General features: G+C 39.3%; 1 protein-coding gene across 1 annotated transcript; it reads right to left on the minus strand.

The window, feature by feature from the left end:
* Positions 1–305: 305 nt before the first annotated feature.
* PSKH2 (protein serine kinase H2) lies at positions 306–15,564 on the minus strand (the record flags this gene model as incomplete). The annotated part of the gene is made up of 3 exons (XM_081266361.1): positions 306–659; positions 10,371–11,037; positions 15,389–15,564. The coding sequence occupies 3 exons, from the start codon at positions 15,562–15,564 to the stop codon at positions 306–308; spliced, it is 1,197 nt and encodes a 398-aa protein (XP_081122487.1).
* Between the last annotated feature and the right edge of the window lie 233 nt (positions 15,565–15,797).

Consider the following 15,797-nt stretch of genomic DNA (forward strand, 5'->3'; position numbering starts at 1 on the left):
TTATTTTGAGACAGGGTCTCCCTAGGGTGCCCACACTAACCTTGAACTTGGACTCTTCTTGCATCAGACTCCAGAGCAGCTGGGATTACAAGCACTCACCACCACACTCAGCTTTCCTACATAATTTATCTTTTTGTGGAAGTATATTTTCAGGAAATAAATATAGGAAGGATTATAGACAAAAAAATACTAAAGCTAAGGATCAATGTTATCAACAGTAACCATATGCTCCCATGTCCTTGAAGCTTTAAGGTGCCCTGATCATAATGAAATGGTCCCTCCTGAGCTACTGCTATTAATGGAGCTCATGAATCTGGTTTAAAATTGGAGAAAATGGTTTTAGAAGCCATCTGCTTATAAAAGTGCGGTAGCGGTGATTCTGCTATCTTTATGCTTCTCTTGGTCCACATGTGTTTTGATTTGTGAGAATAACGTGACTTAGAAGATTGTGCAGATCCTGAACTCTGAGACTGGGGAGATGTCCTCTGAGTGAGGTTCCGGGAAATGGCTCTCTGAAGATTGTTCATGGAAGCCCCTGCAGCCATAGTGATCACCCAGGGATGGTCCAGCGCCTGCCCAGCCGACATTCGATGACTAGCCTCCAAAATCAGTAGTTTGTCTATAAAGTCCTTTGCCAAGTGGGAAATATTTGGCCAAGGCTGAGAAGAAAAAATAAATGAGCAAAAGATAATAAATAAAAACACACACACAACGATATTCATATTCTTGAACAGATCAATGTCTATCAAATCCAAAAGACTTTTTCAAATAAACAATTTGAATACTTTGTAACTGTAATATATTAATGAACCTAAAAAAGTCACTTTTGGGAGAGACCTGCAATTAGTTTTCTTTAGGAAAAAAAAAAAAAAAAGCAAACACAGAAATTCTCCTCTAAACTCTCTGACCAACAAATGAGAATTTCTTCAGAAATCTGTGCAGCATGCTACATTCACAGCCCATATTTCCACATCATGTTGACAAGAACTGGACCAGGCAAAGCTGCTGATTTTAATAAGCCCCATCAATAAGTTAGAGTTTATCACACTGCGATCATCTCCCAGAGTCCCTGTGACTCCAAGAATGAGCTAGAATGGAATGCCAAATGGATTGAGGAATTATTCATTTTTCTCTCCCTTTGAAAACTTACTCTAAACTCAGGATGCCTCTGTCTCCACTGCCTGGAGAGAGAAGAACAGTCAGGGCAATTCAGCAAAGGACCCCGCTGTGGTGAATTTCCTCAAACACACAGGGCCCTCTTTGTTCCCAATCAGTTGACTACAAATGGAATTCAGCATGGAGTAAAGGTACAGCACAGTGTGGGCCGCACAACCAGCTGCCTGAGGGTCCAGACTCCTTCTGTCAATATGTAGGGCATTTACATATACCTGAAGTCCAATAGGAGCAGTTACAGCAACATTTGTAAGATGGGGACAAATGAGCTATTGTTTTTATACTTAAATTTGTTTTCTGCATTATTTACCACACATAGGGCTGAGGCTGTAGCTGGATGGTGACACATTGCCTAGTATGAGACCTTGGGTCTGATCCCAGTACACACAAACACAAACACACATACACACACACACACACACACACACACACACACACATACACACACACAATAATGATAATAAATTTTTAAAAACTAACTACCAACTACATAGCAAATACCTAGGGGAAAAAAAAAAACTAAGTTCTGTATAACCAACCTCTACAAAGAGAGAAAAATTGAAAAAATTGCCCATTTTCTGTATCTAAAATACAATTTCTAGTGGGTGCATTTTTTTTAATATATCCAATCTATTGCCGTTTCCCTTGTGTAAGGAAAAAGCAACCGCAATAGGTAGACATCACACACTCTAATTTCTTAGCATTCTGTTAACCTAAATTTTAATAACAAGAAACCTGTAAAAGAACTTTTTTTTTGGTTTAGTTTATTTAGATAAATTAGATATGAGAAATATTTGCTCCAAAAATAGGAGCCATGAAATAAATGAACATATTTTTCAAATATCAAAATATGGGGGAAATAAAAAGCACACGTTACTCGTCTAGACCAAGCACATCCGGGGCTGACCCAGGGACTCGCCCTCTGATTCTGGCTAGACATCTGTTTGGCCCTGGATCCAGACACATTTATCTGGGCTCAAGATTATTTAAATGAAAGTTAAATTAGATGTCTCCAATGGAACATTTTAGGACAAGGAAAACTGAATCTTTCTGGAAAGAATATAAAACATTATCAAGGTATATGGAGAGCTCTTTAAAATGACCCTAAATGAATGAACATTAAAAACAGCAATTTCAAAAAATAAGGTAACTGGTGTGCTGGAAAAGAAGTTCTTCAGCCAAAGCTTATTATTCAAATACAAGTTATAAATTATACAATTCCTGAGCCATAAAGAACAATCAGATGGTATCTATGAGTCAGTTTCACATTGCATGAGAAAAGGGCAGGTACAGGAAGAAAACAAGCTTCTATTTTATTTTTTATCTTCTTACTCCAAATTTTATTTTTGCCTATGTTTAATAAGGGAAAAAATAAACTAATATCTATGCACGCACATAGTCTACAAATGAATAACAACTGAGTGAGAATGCTCAAAATTTTTTCAACTAATAATGATATATGATCAAATACAATTAGGAGACCACACAATGAATTAAATTCCCACTCTGGACCAGGAGTCACCTGTTAAAGTGAATGGTTACATTAACATTCACTTTAACATTCAATGAAGCTTTCCTCATAATTTCTCATCCCAGGCTCAGCCATCCCCACTGCCTCCAAAATTCACCTTAGTCTGTTTTCAGCAATCTCAGGTTGGGTTTGGGCTGGCTTGGGTTCAGCCTGTTAATCCACTTTAATGAGGAAAAAACAAGAGACTGAGGTCAGTGGGCCTGAACTATACAGTCTGCCCAGCCACACACAGCTTTGCAACCACAGATGACAGTTTCCTCCGAAAAATTGGGATCCTAATTCATTTTCACAAGAGTACTACTAGTATCAAATTGAGTATATAAAAATATTCAATATTACATAGATTGTTATTGTTTTATGAGTTACTACTAAATCTTCACAACTTAACTCATTCCTTAGCTCTTGTGGATATATTTGCTGATATGCAGAGAAATGAAATATGAATATTATCCAATACTTGCCAGACTAGTTCCACATATTATTACCATGGGAAATGGGTGCCCTCAAAAAAATAATATTGACTGGGGGTGAAGGCCAGTGGGTAGAGTACTCACCTGGCATGTCAGGCCCTGGGCATTCCCCCCAAAAATGTTCTGGGTTAATTAACTATGTGAAAATAAAGATAGAACTTTCTTTCATGCAAAAATGGTTTAATTAATTTATTTGCAAGTAATAAATAATATTTGTAAGTGATTCAGGCCCTTTTATCCATCTTCTTTTTCTCATCTGATTCTGGTTCTTTGCCAATTAGTAGGTTGAAGTCTATGCAAAAGATTGATAAGCATATAAAAACTGATTTTAGAAATGAATAATATTCCTGTGACTAGTCAAAGCTTTCATATTTCTTACCTCCTTTTCAGAAATGCCCACAGAGAATCATTAAAAGTATCTTTCTAAGATCAAGCATGACAAACAGACACACGCACACCACAATCTCTTAAGTTCGTAATACAAAACTTTGAATTTCAGGGTTGCAATTAATGTCACAATTTTCTAAATTTAAAGTTTATTGATGAATATGGTACTTATTTTATTGATGGAGTTAAATATTTTCCAAAAAAATCTACAAATATCTATTAAAAAAAAAACAGATGGGGGTGTTATGGTTGTAGCTTAGTAGTAAAGCACTTGCCAAGCATATGCAAGGCTCTGGGTTTGATTCCAGCACCAAAATAATAATAATAATAATAATAATAATAATAAGAAGAAGAAGAAGAAGAAGAAGAAGAAGAATTTGTTATAATTCAAATCCTTGCATGAAAACCTCTCAATGTAGCATCTGTCCCCTAAAACAATAATAATTTTAGTAAAAATTTCTATTGGTGACAACCCTCTGACTTGCATTCTCCTTCATTCTTTAATATTAGTGTTTGGTTTTCATATTATTTAACTCAAGGCTTCGCAATCAAATTTTATGCAATGTGCCCAAAAGGACAGAGTAACTCCCCAGGACTGCACTAGCAATAAACTCAGGGAAAAGTAGTCTTTCTCAAACAGCAGGAGGTTCCATAGATTATTTTATGTCACCAATATTTAATGTTTTTCTTTATTCCCAATCTATAAAGCAGACTTTAAATTGTGCTTTACCTTTGCCAAAGCTGAAACTGCTCCGAGACACAGTTTAGACTAATTATATCAGATTGAAAATGTTCCCTTTTCCCGGGCATTTGCAAACTCTGGAAAAAGTGAATTCACATTTATAGGTTATAGGTGACATATAATTTAAACATGGAGAGGTAATGAACCCCATCTCGGGCTCAAAAAGAAGTCATTTTTATGAGTACAGAGGCTCTACCATGAGGGCAGAGATCCCACTTCTTTGCCAACCAGGAAAATGCTGAAATTGAAGAGGATTGAGTAGAGTTAAAGGTTTTTGAGCACCTATCATTTTTTGAAGCATCAGAAGTTGAAAAGAGGAGTGTTCCATTTTTTCTCCAAGGAAAGAACCTAAGAAGAGTAATCAAAACAAACAGGTTACCTCTTGAACTCCAAATCAGCAGTTGATTTATTTTTCTATACCCAACATACATTTTACAACTAATTCCTATAATATGGCTCTCAGAAGCCATGATATAAATAATATAAACACAGTATCAAACCCAGATACTCCCAGGTCTCTAGCACTTTTGTATGGGTAAAATTTTTCCCCTCAGCTCCTGATTCCATTGTTGATATCAAGGTGGAAAGTGCAGTAAAATCAAAGAAGCAGATGACATGGCTTCTTTTGCACTCCGCTCATCACCCTCCCAGTCCAGAGGTAACATCAGCACAGACAACACAATGCAAACCAACTCCAGTCCCAAAGAATACTCATTGTCTGGGGTTGGGTTTCAGGGAAGATTTGTATGTGTTCCCTGAATGTAACTCAGAGCAGAAATGAAGGAAGTGACAGAGTGCAAATTAAGCACATTTCCTGAAATTTTATAACTATTAAAATGAAATTGGGGTTGTGTCTGGTGAAAATGAACATAATCTATCAAATTGTTACTTCTAAGGGAGTCTATCAATAAACTTTCCTCTAGGGATCATGGCTGAGCCTAAGCAGGTGGGGATAATTTTTTATCAATGTCCATGTGGGTTTTTAAATGAATATAAAACACACACACACACACACACACAGAGATACACACACATTTTTAGTGCAGGTGTTTATCCTTGATACCTGGCTCATACAGTTGTAAGATTCATTTTACTATTAAATTATTTCCCACCAAAAAAAAATTCACTGTGATATAGGGGAGTACACTTAGACAACTCATTGGCAAGAATGCTTACAATGTATCATTAGTATTAAAATTCTAATACCAAACCTTGCTTACTATTCCATTTAAAAGATCAAAAAGGTACACTTGGTAAATAAGTTTTGTACTGTTAAAAAAATATAACTCATAATTTACTTAAGTTATATGCAAACTTTCAACCCCAGTTTCCCATGTTAATAGTAACAATAACAGAAATAGCTAATGCATAAATAGCACTGACTCTGCTTGGAACACATGTGGAACTATTCTAGGCACTTATATTATTCATTCATTTAATCTTTGCCACAACCCTACTGCTTTACAAACAGTAATGGAAGCTCTCATCCTATATAATGTGGAAACAGAAATACAGAGAAGTTAAAAAGCATGACCAGGGCTGGGGATGTAGCTCAAGCGGTAGCGCACCCGCCTGGCTTGAGTGCGGCCCGGGTTCGATCCTCAGCACCATATACAAACAAAGATGTTGTGTCCGCCGAAAACTAAAAAATAAATATAAAAAAAAAGCATGACCAAAGTTGCACAGTTAGTAAATGGCAAAGCTGGGAGTAGAATCCAGCCAGTATTGTTCCAGATTGTATTCCTAACCATTCTATTGCACTGCATTATGAAATATTTACATCAGAAATCATGTATGTACACACACAGCATATGAGTACACACACAAGCTCAGAAATTCTTACATTTTAATAGTCAATTTATTCCCTCTTATGTGCTTTTCCATAGGTTGTTCTGTTTGGAATGTGTTTATCTCCTCCCTTTAAGAAACTTCTCACCTTTCCTCCAAGACAGAACAAAGGTCACCTTCTTTATGGAATCTGACCCAAGTCTCTAAGCAGTGATTGTCCCTCTTCCATTGCTCCCACAGTACTATAGGGTGGACCTTAAGTGTCCCCCAAAGGACAGTGCCTTAAAGGTTTGGTGGCCAGGATAGCACTATTGGGAGGTGCCAGCACCTTTAAAAGATGAAGTCTAGTTGGGCCTGGAGACTTCATGAAAAAAAAATATATTTCATACTAAAATCCAAAACAGTTAAAATGTTAATATTATAGCCAATTTTTACTTACATGTGGGTGGGGCTAATTCATGGATTGATTGACTGGGTTTCTAACAAAATATTTGGTATTTAGAAGGCTTGGGATAAAGCTCAGTGGTTAGATCACCTGCCTCACAAGCTCAAGGTCCTGGGTTCATTCCCAGAAACAAGAGAAAAAAGAAATTCACTGTGATATAGGGGAGTATACTTAGACAACTCATTGGCAAGAATGCTTACAATGTATCATTAGTATTAAAATTCTAACACCAAACCTTGCTTACTATTCCATTTAAAAGATCAAAAAGGTACACTTATATTAAACATATCACTCTTCTTCACCATAGGAGCTATATACAACATGGATCCCTGGAAGCTCTCAAACTATTTAATTCACTTTGTCCACCTGAATTCCAGAGAAGAAACGCAATACATCATTCCTGAAATTTCTGTTATAGACTTAAGGACTTTTTTTTAAAGGCAAATTTTGGTTTCTGTAAACAAAAAGTTCAAAATTGGTTTTATAGGCTGAAATTAAGGTGTTACTGAGCCACGTTCCTTGGAGAGTCTCTGGGGAGAAATTGTTCCTGGCCTTTTCTAGTTTCTTCTTACTGCCCTCATTCCTTGACTCATGTCCCCTTCCTCCATCTTCAAAATACGTCACTCCCACCTGTTTCCATAGCTATCTCTCCTCTCTCTAACTTTCACCTACTATATGGACCCCAATAATCCAGGATGATCTCCCCATCTCAAGACTCTTCACTTGGTCACTTCTGCAAATTCCCTTTTGTCATATAAGACAACATTACCAGGTTCTGCGTATTAAGATGTGGACATGATCAGTTGCCTTTATTCTAACATCTAGGCTTTCAGACGAGGTGGTCACCCTAATTTCGAATAAATGTGTGCATTAGGAATTAATAAGCTTGTCAATAAGCGCTAAGTAAACAATAAAAATGATGATATACTTTTTAGGGTCTATCACCATGACCCTGAGGTGTTTTGGACTGAGTGTTTCTGCACCCCAAAAATTCATATGTTGAAGCTGTGATCCCCAAGGTGGCTGTGTTCAAAGATGTAGCCTCTAAGGGAATAATTAAGGTTGAAAAGAAGTAACTAAGGTTAGGGGCTGGGGAATACAGCTCAGTTGGTAGAGTGCTTACCTCACATGCCCAAGGCCCTGGGTTCATTCCCCAGCACCACCAAAAAGAGAGAGAGAGAGAAGTAACAAAGTTAAATTAAAGATAAAGCCTTGGTCTGATAGTGCCTTTATAAGAAGGAACACCAGAAGGCTCTTTCTGAGCACCCAAGGACTAGGCTGAACACCCAAGGACTAGGCCATGGGAGCATACAGCAAGATAGCAGCCATCTACAACCTAGGAGAAGAGATATCAGAGTGAAACTACTTTGCCAGCCCCTTGATCTTGGACTTCCCAGTCTTCAAAACCATGAGAAGTAAAAGTCTATTGTTTGTGTCACTCAGACTATGATTTCTGTTATGGTCTCCTAGGCTGATGGATGAGCGCCTGGTCACCATGAGGAAGACAGTCAAGGGAACATATAAACAATAACTTATTGTAAGTGCTACACTCTCACAGCTATCAGTACTCTGGGGCTACAGACAGGCATCTCCTAGAGGAACAGAGGAGCCTTGGGGTTTCTACCGTGGAGAAGGTGTTCGTGCTCCATCTGGACTCCAGGCCCCTCTTTTTTGTATGTAGGCACATAGCCCTCCTTTAAAGTGCTTAACTTCTAAAACCCAGCACACATTATTTGCCTGAATCGCAGAAAGCTGGAGAATTTACCACCAGCAAAACCCCACTTGAGCAGCAGAGAGGTAAGCATGTGCAAGTCTACCTCTCTGCCTCTGGACAACACTGATAAGTAACTTCTCTGCTGAATGAGGTGGACTCTCTGTGGCCTGGGCCCCTGTGCTTCCCTGTCCTGCTACCCCCACCACCTGCTCTGCCCCCCTGGGAGTCTGTCCCTAGCAAATCACTTGCACATGAATCCTCTTCTCAGGATTGCTTCTGGGAAACCAAAACTTAGAAATCCTCTGAATTAAACCTGACAAAAAGACTTTTAACAGAGTATTGTCATTATTTTTTCACACTAAAAAAATGTGTTGAGATATCTGGTCCAAATATGGCCCCTCAACGGAGGACACCATCCAGTAGCCACACTCCATGTGATTTCCTCTCACTTGGAATGAGGTGGAAGTGATCCTGTGCCATTTCCACATCCAGCCTTAAAGATAACTGCCAACTTCCACTCTCTCTCTTTTGGAATACTCCATTTTCTGGCTGCCCTGCTGGAGAAATAGCATGAAGACAAAGACACCCTGAAAGGCCAAGAGAGGATAATGAACCAGGTTTCCAGCCACCCCGACCAAGATGTCAGATATCTGAGTGGACGTTCCATTCCAGTCCAGTCCTCAGATGACTGCAGTCCCACCCCATAGCATGGGAAGCAAAATTGCCCTAAGATGAGCCCCATCAATCCACAAAATCATGTGCCATAATAAAATTGGTGTTGCTTTCAGCCCCTATGTTTTGGTTATCTATTATTGCACAACAAACTGTTGCAAAGGTAGATAACCAAAACAGAAATATATGTTACTTGAACACAAAACAAATACAGGGATATAAAATATTTAAAATATAAAGAAGAAAACAAAATGATCCATAATTCCCAAACCAGCTCTTTTTTTCCATTTGGCATATATTGTGAACATTTTCCAATGTCCTTAAAATTTTTAAACAGGCATAAATCAGGAGCTAGAATACTATATCATATCAATATTCCATAATTTATTCACACATTCTCTTAGGATAATATTTGTAAATACAACTCATATGAACATCTGAAAACTTTGCTGCATCTGGGATTATTTCCTCAGAGTCTTAGAAGGGAAATCACCAATCAAAATATGTACATTTTTTTAAATATATTTCTAGATACAATCAACTTTCCAGGAAAACTGTGACAATTTCCCCTCTACCAGCAATAAATGAGAGAGCTAGTAACATTTAGCAGCAATGATCAGAATTAATTGAGAATTTTTCAATCTGAAAGACAAAAAGAAGGATATTTTTGTTTTCAATTGCATTTCTTTGGTCATTAGTGAGTGTGGACATTTTAAATTTTTTAATAATCAACAGTATTGCATTGTATCAGTATTTTTCTTTATGAAAAATTCAAAGTAAAATAAGTTGGGTCACTTGTCCTACATAAAATGAATTTACTATTTTGTTGAGCTCCCCACACACAATCCTTGGCAACTTTCCTTTTCCCGCCAGAGCAACTAAAAGTGAACACATTCATGAGCACCGAGAGTTCTGAGTCTAAACAATGGATAAATGCTTTACCCAAGCTGGAAGCTTACACATTTCCCAGAGTAAACACTAGATCACAAAAAGAGATTGGACCATCTCAATTTGAGGCAGAAAATCCGTTTACCAAACAGCTAAGCACCATGCAGAGATTCTAAGGAACACATTCCTCTATTTGCCAGATCAGGCCCCCAGTACTGAAGGAAGGGGAAAAAACCTTAACTAACTCACTTATCGGAAATACTAGGAGTTCAAGGGCTAACTATAAAGTTCACTAATCAAGGCCCTTGGTTCCTTGAGACCAAGAGCTCTCAATCAGGGACAATTTTGCCCAAGGAGGAACACTTTCAAGGACACTTTGAATGTCACAACTGGGGAAGTTGAGTTACTGGTAACTAGTGGGTAGAGGCCAGAGATGGTGCACAGGAAGCCCCCATTTCCCCCTCCTCCCACCCCCCAGACTCCCACTCCCACCAATACAGAATCATCTAAGAAACTTTATTCTAGGCCCACACAACAGGCATAAAGTAATGTTCTCTTACCTCTCCTGTATAATTATATTTGCCTTTCAGAATCTTCCTGTAAAGTCTCGTATGGCTTTCATCATCAAAAGGCAGGGATCCACTAAGTAAAATGTATGTGATTACACCCAGAGCCCACATATCCACAGCACCGGTATAAGGTTTCCTTAACAAAATCTCGGGGGCCATGTACTCTGGGGTCCCGCAGAGCGTCCTCATGGTCCAATCGCCACTTTTGTTCCCAGAGTGTGCTAAACCAAAATCTGTGATTAAAATTTTCGACTCCGCACCTGGATGATAGTATAAGAGATTTTCAGGCTTTAGGTCCCTGTGAGTTATTCGCAAAGCATGCAAATACCTAATCCCATCAGCAACCATGCAGAGGATTCTGACGGCATCCCGCTCTGTAAATGATCCCTGAGCAGCCAGTCGATCAAAGAGCTCCCCTCCTGTAGCCAGCTCCATCACCAGGTAAACTCGATCCTGGGCCTCAAAGATCTCCTCAAGCTGGACAATGTAAGGATGGCTAACTCGCCTCAGGACACTGAGCTCAGCCTCACACGCTTCCCGCCCTTCGTTCACTCTGGTTTCCATCACCTTCATGGCAAAAGGCTTCTTGGTGGTCTTGCGCTCCACCCTGACAACCTTGCTGAAGCTGCCTGTACCGATGATGGCCTTGATGTCATATCTGTTGGGGAAGAAAATCCAAAGCTATTGTCTTCTGAAGTGATGAGTCTCAAAATTATTGAAGTCCAGGCTTAATGTCATCTTTCTATCCTTATACCCCCCACACACACACCAGATTTCCTTGTTTATTACTGCTCACATTCATTTATTAATTTATTGTGATGCTGGGGATTGAACCCAGAGCCTTGTGCATGTGAGGCAAGCATTCTACCAACTGAGCTATATCCCCAGCCCTCATCTTTATTTTTGAAAGCTACTTCAAATCCTTTATTGAAATGGAGGCAAATGAAAATAAAGATCTTTAGTTGGTAGAAAGACAGTCTTAATAATAATAGCTACCATTTATTATGCATTTATTATGTGCCAGGAATTTTTGTTTTAAACTTCAGCCCTATGGAAACCCTAGTAGGTGACATAATAATAACCCCCTTTCTCAGATAAGGAAATTAAAGCTTAAAAAAAAAAAGAATTAGTGTCTTCCCAAGGCCTCACAGATGGTAGCTGGAATTGATGGGATTCAAATTTAAACCCTCTAAATGTTTTTCACTTTAATTTCCTTAAAGAATTTTAGGGCCTTCCTCTACTCTTTTCTTTCCTTCCTCCAACACTTGTTTCTGTCATTCTTCCCCAGTAACAGCCAAATCAGGTGGAGAGAATAAAAAAGAAGCTTTCTCTTGTTTGTAAGTTCTGAATACAGGGAGAATACCATCATAGGGACAAACAGTATGTTCCTTTGGGTTACCTGACTTTGGGCTCTGTCCCAGGCATACCTCGTCCACAGTAGATCTTAATACAGAAAAGTAAACTTGGCTGAGCTACTGTAACAGCAGGTTTCAGAGGTCTGGTGGGAGTAGTGTTAAGGCCACCCTGAAGCCTCAGCTTTGCACAGTCTCCACCCCTGTCTTCTACATTTGCAACTTCTAAGCAGTAAAGAGAATTTTAACACAGAATATATGTCAATAATGTGCCAACTAGTTTCTCACAAAAAGGCCAGGAAGTTAGCTCAGATTTCACATGCTAAGGATCTTATATTTTAATATATAAACTTCTACTTAAATTTAAGAATCCTATCCAAGTTAGCCTTCTACCTTTATTGAAGAAATGTTGAAAAAGTGCTAGACTTAAAAGCCTCCCCCCACTTTTTTTTTTTTCAGCAGAAGCAATATTTAACCCAATTCCTCATTGTACAGATGAGGAAATCTGAAAAACAAGTTAGTCCATTTTTTGCTTAAATGAGGACTAGAACCCAGATTTTCTTATTTGCACCACAATTTAGTATTCTCTCTTTTGAAAATCTCTCCCAAGGAAGGATGCCAGAGAATGGAATGTACCCAGGGAGAAGGCAATTCTTTAAATCACATACTTGATACCAAAGTTTCAAATACAAATATCAATGTATTTTAAATGGCCTTATTTCTTTTTCTGAGCTTATTCTTGTAATTTTTATTTTTGCCTATTTATTTGTTCCTTATATTCCTGGGCTTACTGAGTAAAAATGACATTTGGCTGTACCAGCTTACAGAAAGCAGCTTTTGTTCTACACAGTGCATTTAATTTTCTGGCCAATTACCTTATCAAAACAGATAGCAATTTAATAATCTTAAATAGATTTTCTCCCTCTTCCTTGTCCAACTCTGCTTTTTTATTCACATACTCTCTCAGTATGATTTCGAAGATAATCACAGGCATTTCAAATCCTATTGCTTTTCAAATCAAATTTTACATTACCTCTAACATGGATGAAAGCACTTTGCAAATACTAATTTATCACTATACCCTCAAAACTGCAAGCAAACTCATTTGCTCACAGAATTCATTGTTAGTTATCAAACAAAATACCATTTTTCAGGAACTATAATCTTTTGCTCAAATAAAAGGAGCTTTGTTCGATACTGTTAAATACAAAATATTTAGGGGGAAAAATGCTAGTGATTTGGCAGAGAGGGAAACAGGAGGCTTCAAGCCAAGATTTAAAGCAGTGGAAATAACGTTCTTACTTTGATTAACGACCTGTGCCATGTTCCGTAACAAATTCCTGCAACCTCAGTTTTGCCTGGTAGTCCCTGCCAGACATAGATCTTGACCACTTCTGACTATGACCTTGTGTAGTACATAGCACAGAGGGGGGTCAGCAATAAATGTCCAATGAGAGACTCATTCCCAGAATATATATTTTTCCTGAATCATTACATATATTTTGAAAACTTAAGTGGTGATGAAATCAAGCAGAAGAAAATGCTTTTATGAGGTCTTTCCATTTCCCCCACTTTCACTCATCCATTCCCACCTCTCACAAAGCAGCCTCAAAGTCACTTTTATAGACAGTGCAATTTCACATCATTCCAGATTGTGTAAATTGAAAATATTACCTTAACCTCAGCTGCTACAGCAGGGAATTTTTGAACATGGGTAAAAAAGTTAAATGGGGGAGCTAGGGATACATCTCAGTAATGGAGGGCTTTCCTGGCATGTACAAGGACCTGAGTTCAATCCCCAGCACCTCAACAAAACAAAAAACATGGAAATAATAATACTGTAATATCACTGCCTGTATGATGAAGCAATGATAATGAGCTCCCAAAAGAAAGTAAATATAGTCAGATTTAAATTCTATCATCTCTTTTCTGCTAGAGTGATAAATGGAATCAAAATGGGAAAGAAAGAGAACTGTGTTCCCAATTCTGCCACTAACTTGGACAAGTCGCTTAACCTTCTGGGATTCAACTCTTCATCAGTTAAAGACGACGGGCTCTGAGTTAGTCTCGGAATCCTTTAAAATGTTACTCCTCCTTTACGCTCAAAGGGGTAGAAATTACTGTGGTAATAAAGAACAGATCCAGTAGAATAGACTCCCTGACTATAGGTGACCAGAGGTGCCACTTAACCAATTCAGTGTTGGCAAGAGCCTGTGTCCATTCAGATTAAAGTTCAGTCACATCAGCCAGTTTGGCTCTTCTCTTAGCTTAGCAGCTATTGGACTGATCCTTCACTCATCATTGTAAAGCTCTCCAGGAAGCTGGGAATGGCTCTGCATAGATTCACTTTGATGAATTGAGCATATAAATTCATATTAATTCTAGGTCTACAAGTGTGGAGGAAGCACACTGGGTCACCCATCACTGTGTCCCCCAAACATTGCAGAGCAAAAGGGGATTCTGTGGCTCCCTTGGGTGACGTATCCAACATGACATTCTGAGGAAATTAGTTCCCAGGCTAATCCACCAGCAATCTGCTCATTTCCTACATAGGGCTAGCTAGGTCTTAATTATTATTTCATGAAGACAAAAATAAGGATTGGTTCAGTGATAGAGTACTCCCCCCAGCATGTGGGAGGTCCTGAGTTCAACACCTAATACCTGAAGAACTAAAAAAGAAATAAAATAACTACTGCACTACTATCTAAATGAGGCCTTGTGCCATGCATTGCACAGCATGATTTACACATATTAGTTTAGTTATCCTCACAACGATGCAATAGATATTATCATTCCCATCTTACATATTATCATTCCCATCTTACAGAGGCAGAAATTGAGAAAGAAGAAAGGCAAAGGAACATTCTAAATGGCACATGACACAAGAGGTGCTAGTGGATTGCGAGTCTGACTCAAAGGCCCATTCTATTCCATTAGTTACAATCCCACTTGATAGAATTTAAGAAGATACTTGGCAAATCAAGTTTGCTGGCCCAGCCCCAGGATATGAGTGGCAGTGCTACTCCCCTTACAGAGCTTGTGAGGCTTGGGAGGCTTCCTCCTTCCAGCTCCAAGGGCAGGAATTCCCTCTCTCTTCTTGCTGCTGCTCTGGTTCTCCTTTTCCTCGTCTCTGTACTCCTTGCTCAGAGATGTCAAGAAGAACTTGTATTGGACACTTACTAAAAACAGCAGGGAAACCTCTATTCCAGACTATCTCAATAGGAATCAAGACTACAGTAGCAGACAGAGTGAACTCAACTCAACTCTATTTTTTAAAAAGCAAGAAAAGTTTCAGGAGCACCACTGCAGAAGTACTGGAGGTCACTGTGGGCATGACAGCCATCAGTGCTTGCTAATTGATTCCTGCTGAAGTCGCTCTCCCACCCTCCTACAGAGACTGGGAGATAGTGGCCCTAAATCTTCCTTGAGGATTACAATTCAAAAGGATGATTTGGATGCCCTTGAAAAAGATGTTCCTTTCTCAAAGGAAAAAGAATTTAGGGATATCTAAGGTCTGTAATCTGGAATAAACCTGTCTAAAGTTTAGGCAAGCTGACCTGAAAGTTAAGGCAGTCTGGTCAATAGTTTATCTTCCTCAACCCAGTTCCAGGACAGTCCCGCCTGGTGCTTCACCTGGCGCTTTACCTGGCGCTTTACCTGGCAAGGACCCGGGAGTCGAACTTGGCTCGGAAGCGGGCCACCTGCATGCTCTGAGCTGCCTGAGCCACCACCTCCTGCCCTCCTCCCACGCTGCCTTGGCTTTGACCCTCCGGCTTGACCTGGGCCAGCGCAGGAGGCTCTGGGACCACCTTCTTGCTGGCTCCACAACCCATCTGGGGCGCTCCGGGGGAGGTGGGGGCTGAGCAAGTAGCCTCTGAGCCTTGCTCATTTATCCTCAGGACAGCTGGAAGGGGGAGGAACCTGTGACTTGCTCCCAGGGGACTTTGAAAGAGACCCCTGGGAGGTGAGGTCCCAGTTAAGAAGATAAGCCTCCAAGTGCCCCGCTGATGGTCACAGTGCCTTGATCAACATTGACCAACTATTTATATGTAAAATTTAACAAAGT

Source organism: Spermophilus citellus, assembly GCF_964194105.1.
Source record: "Spermophilus citellus genome assembly, chromosome: 14".
Classification (NCBI taxonomy): Eukaryota; Metazoa; Chordata; class Mammalia; order Rodentia; family Sciuridae; genus Spermophilus; species Spermophilus citellus.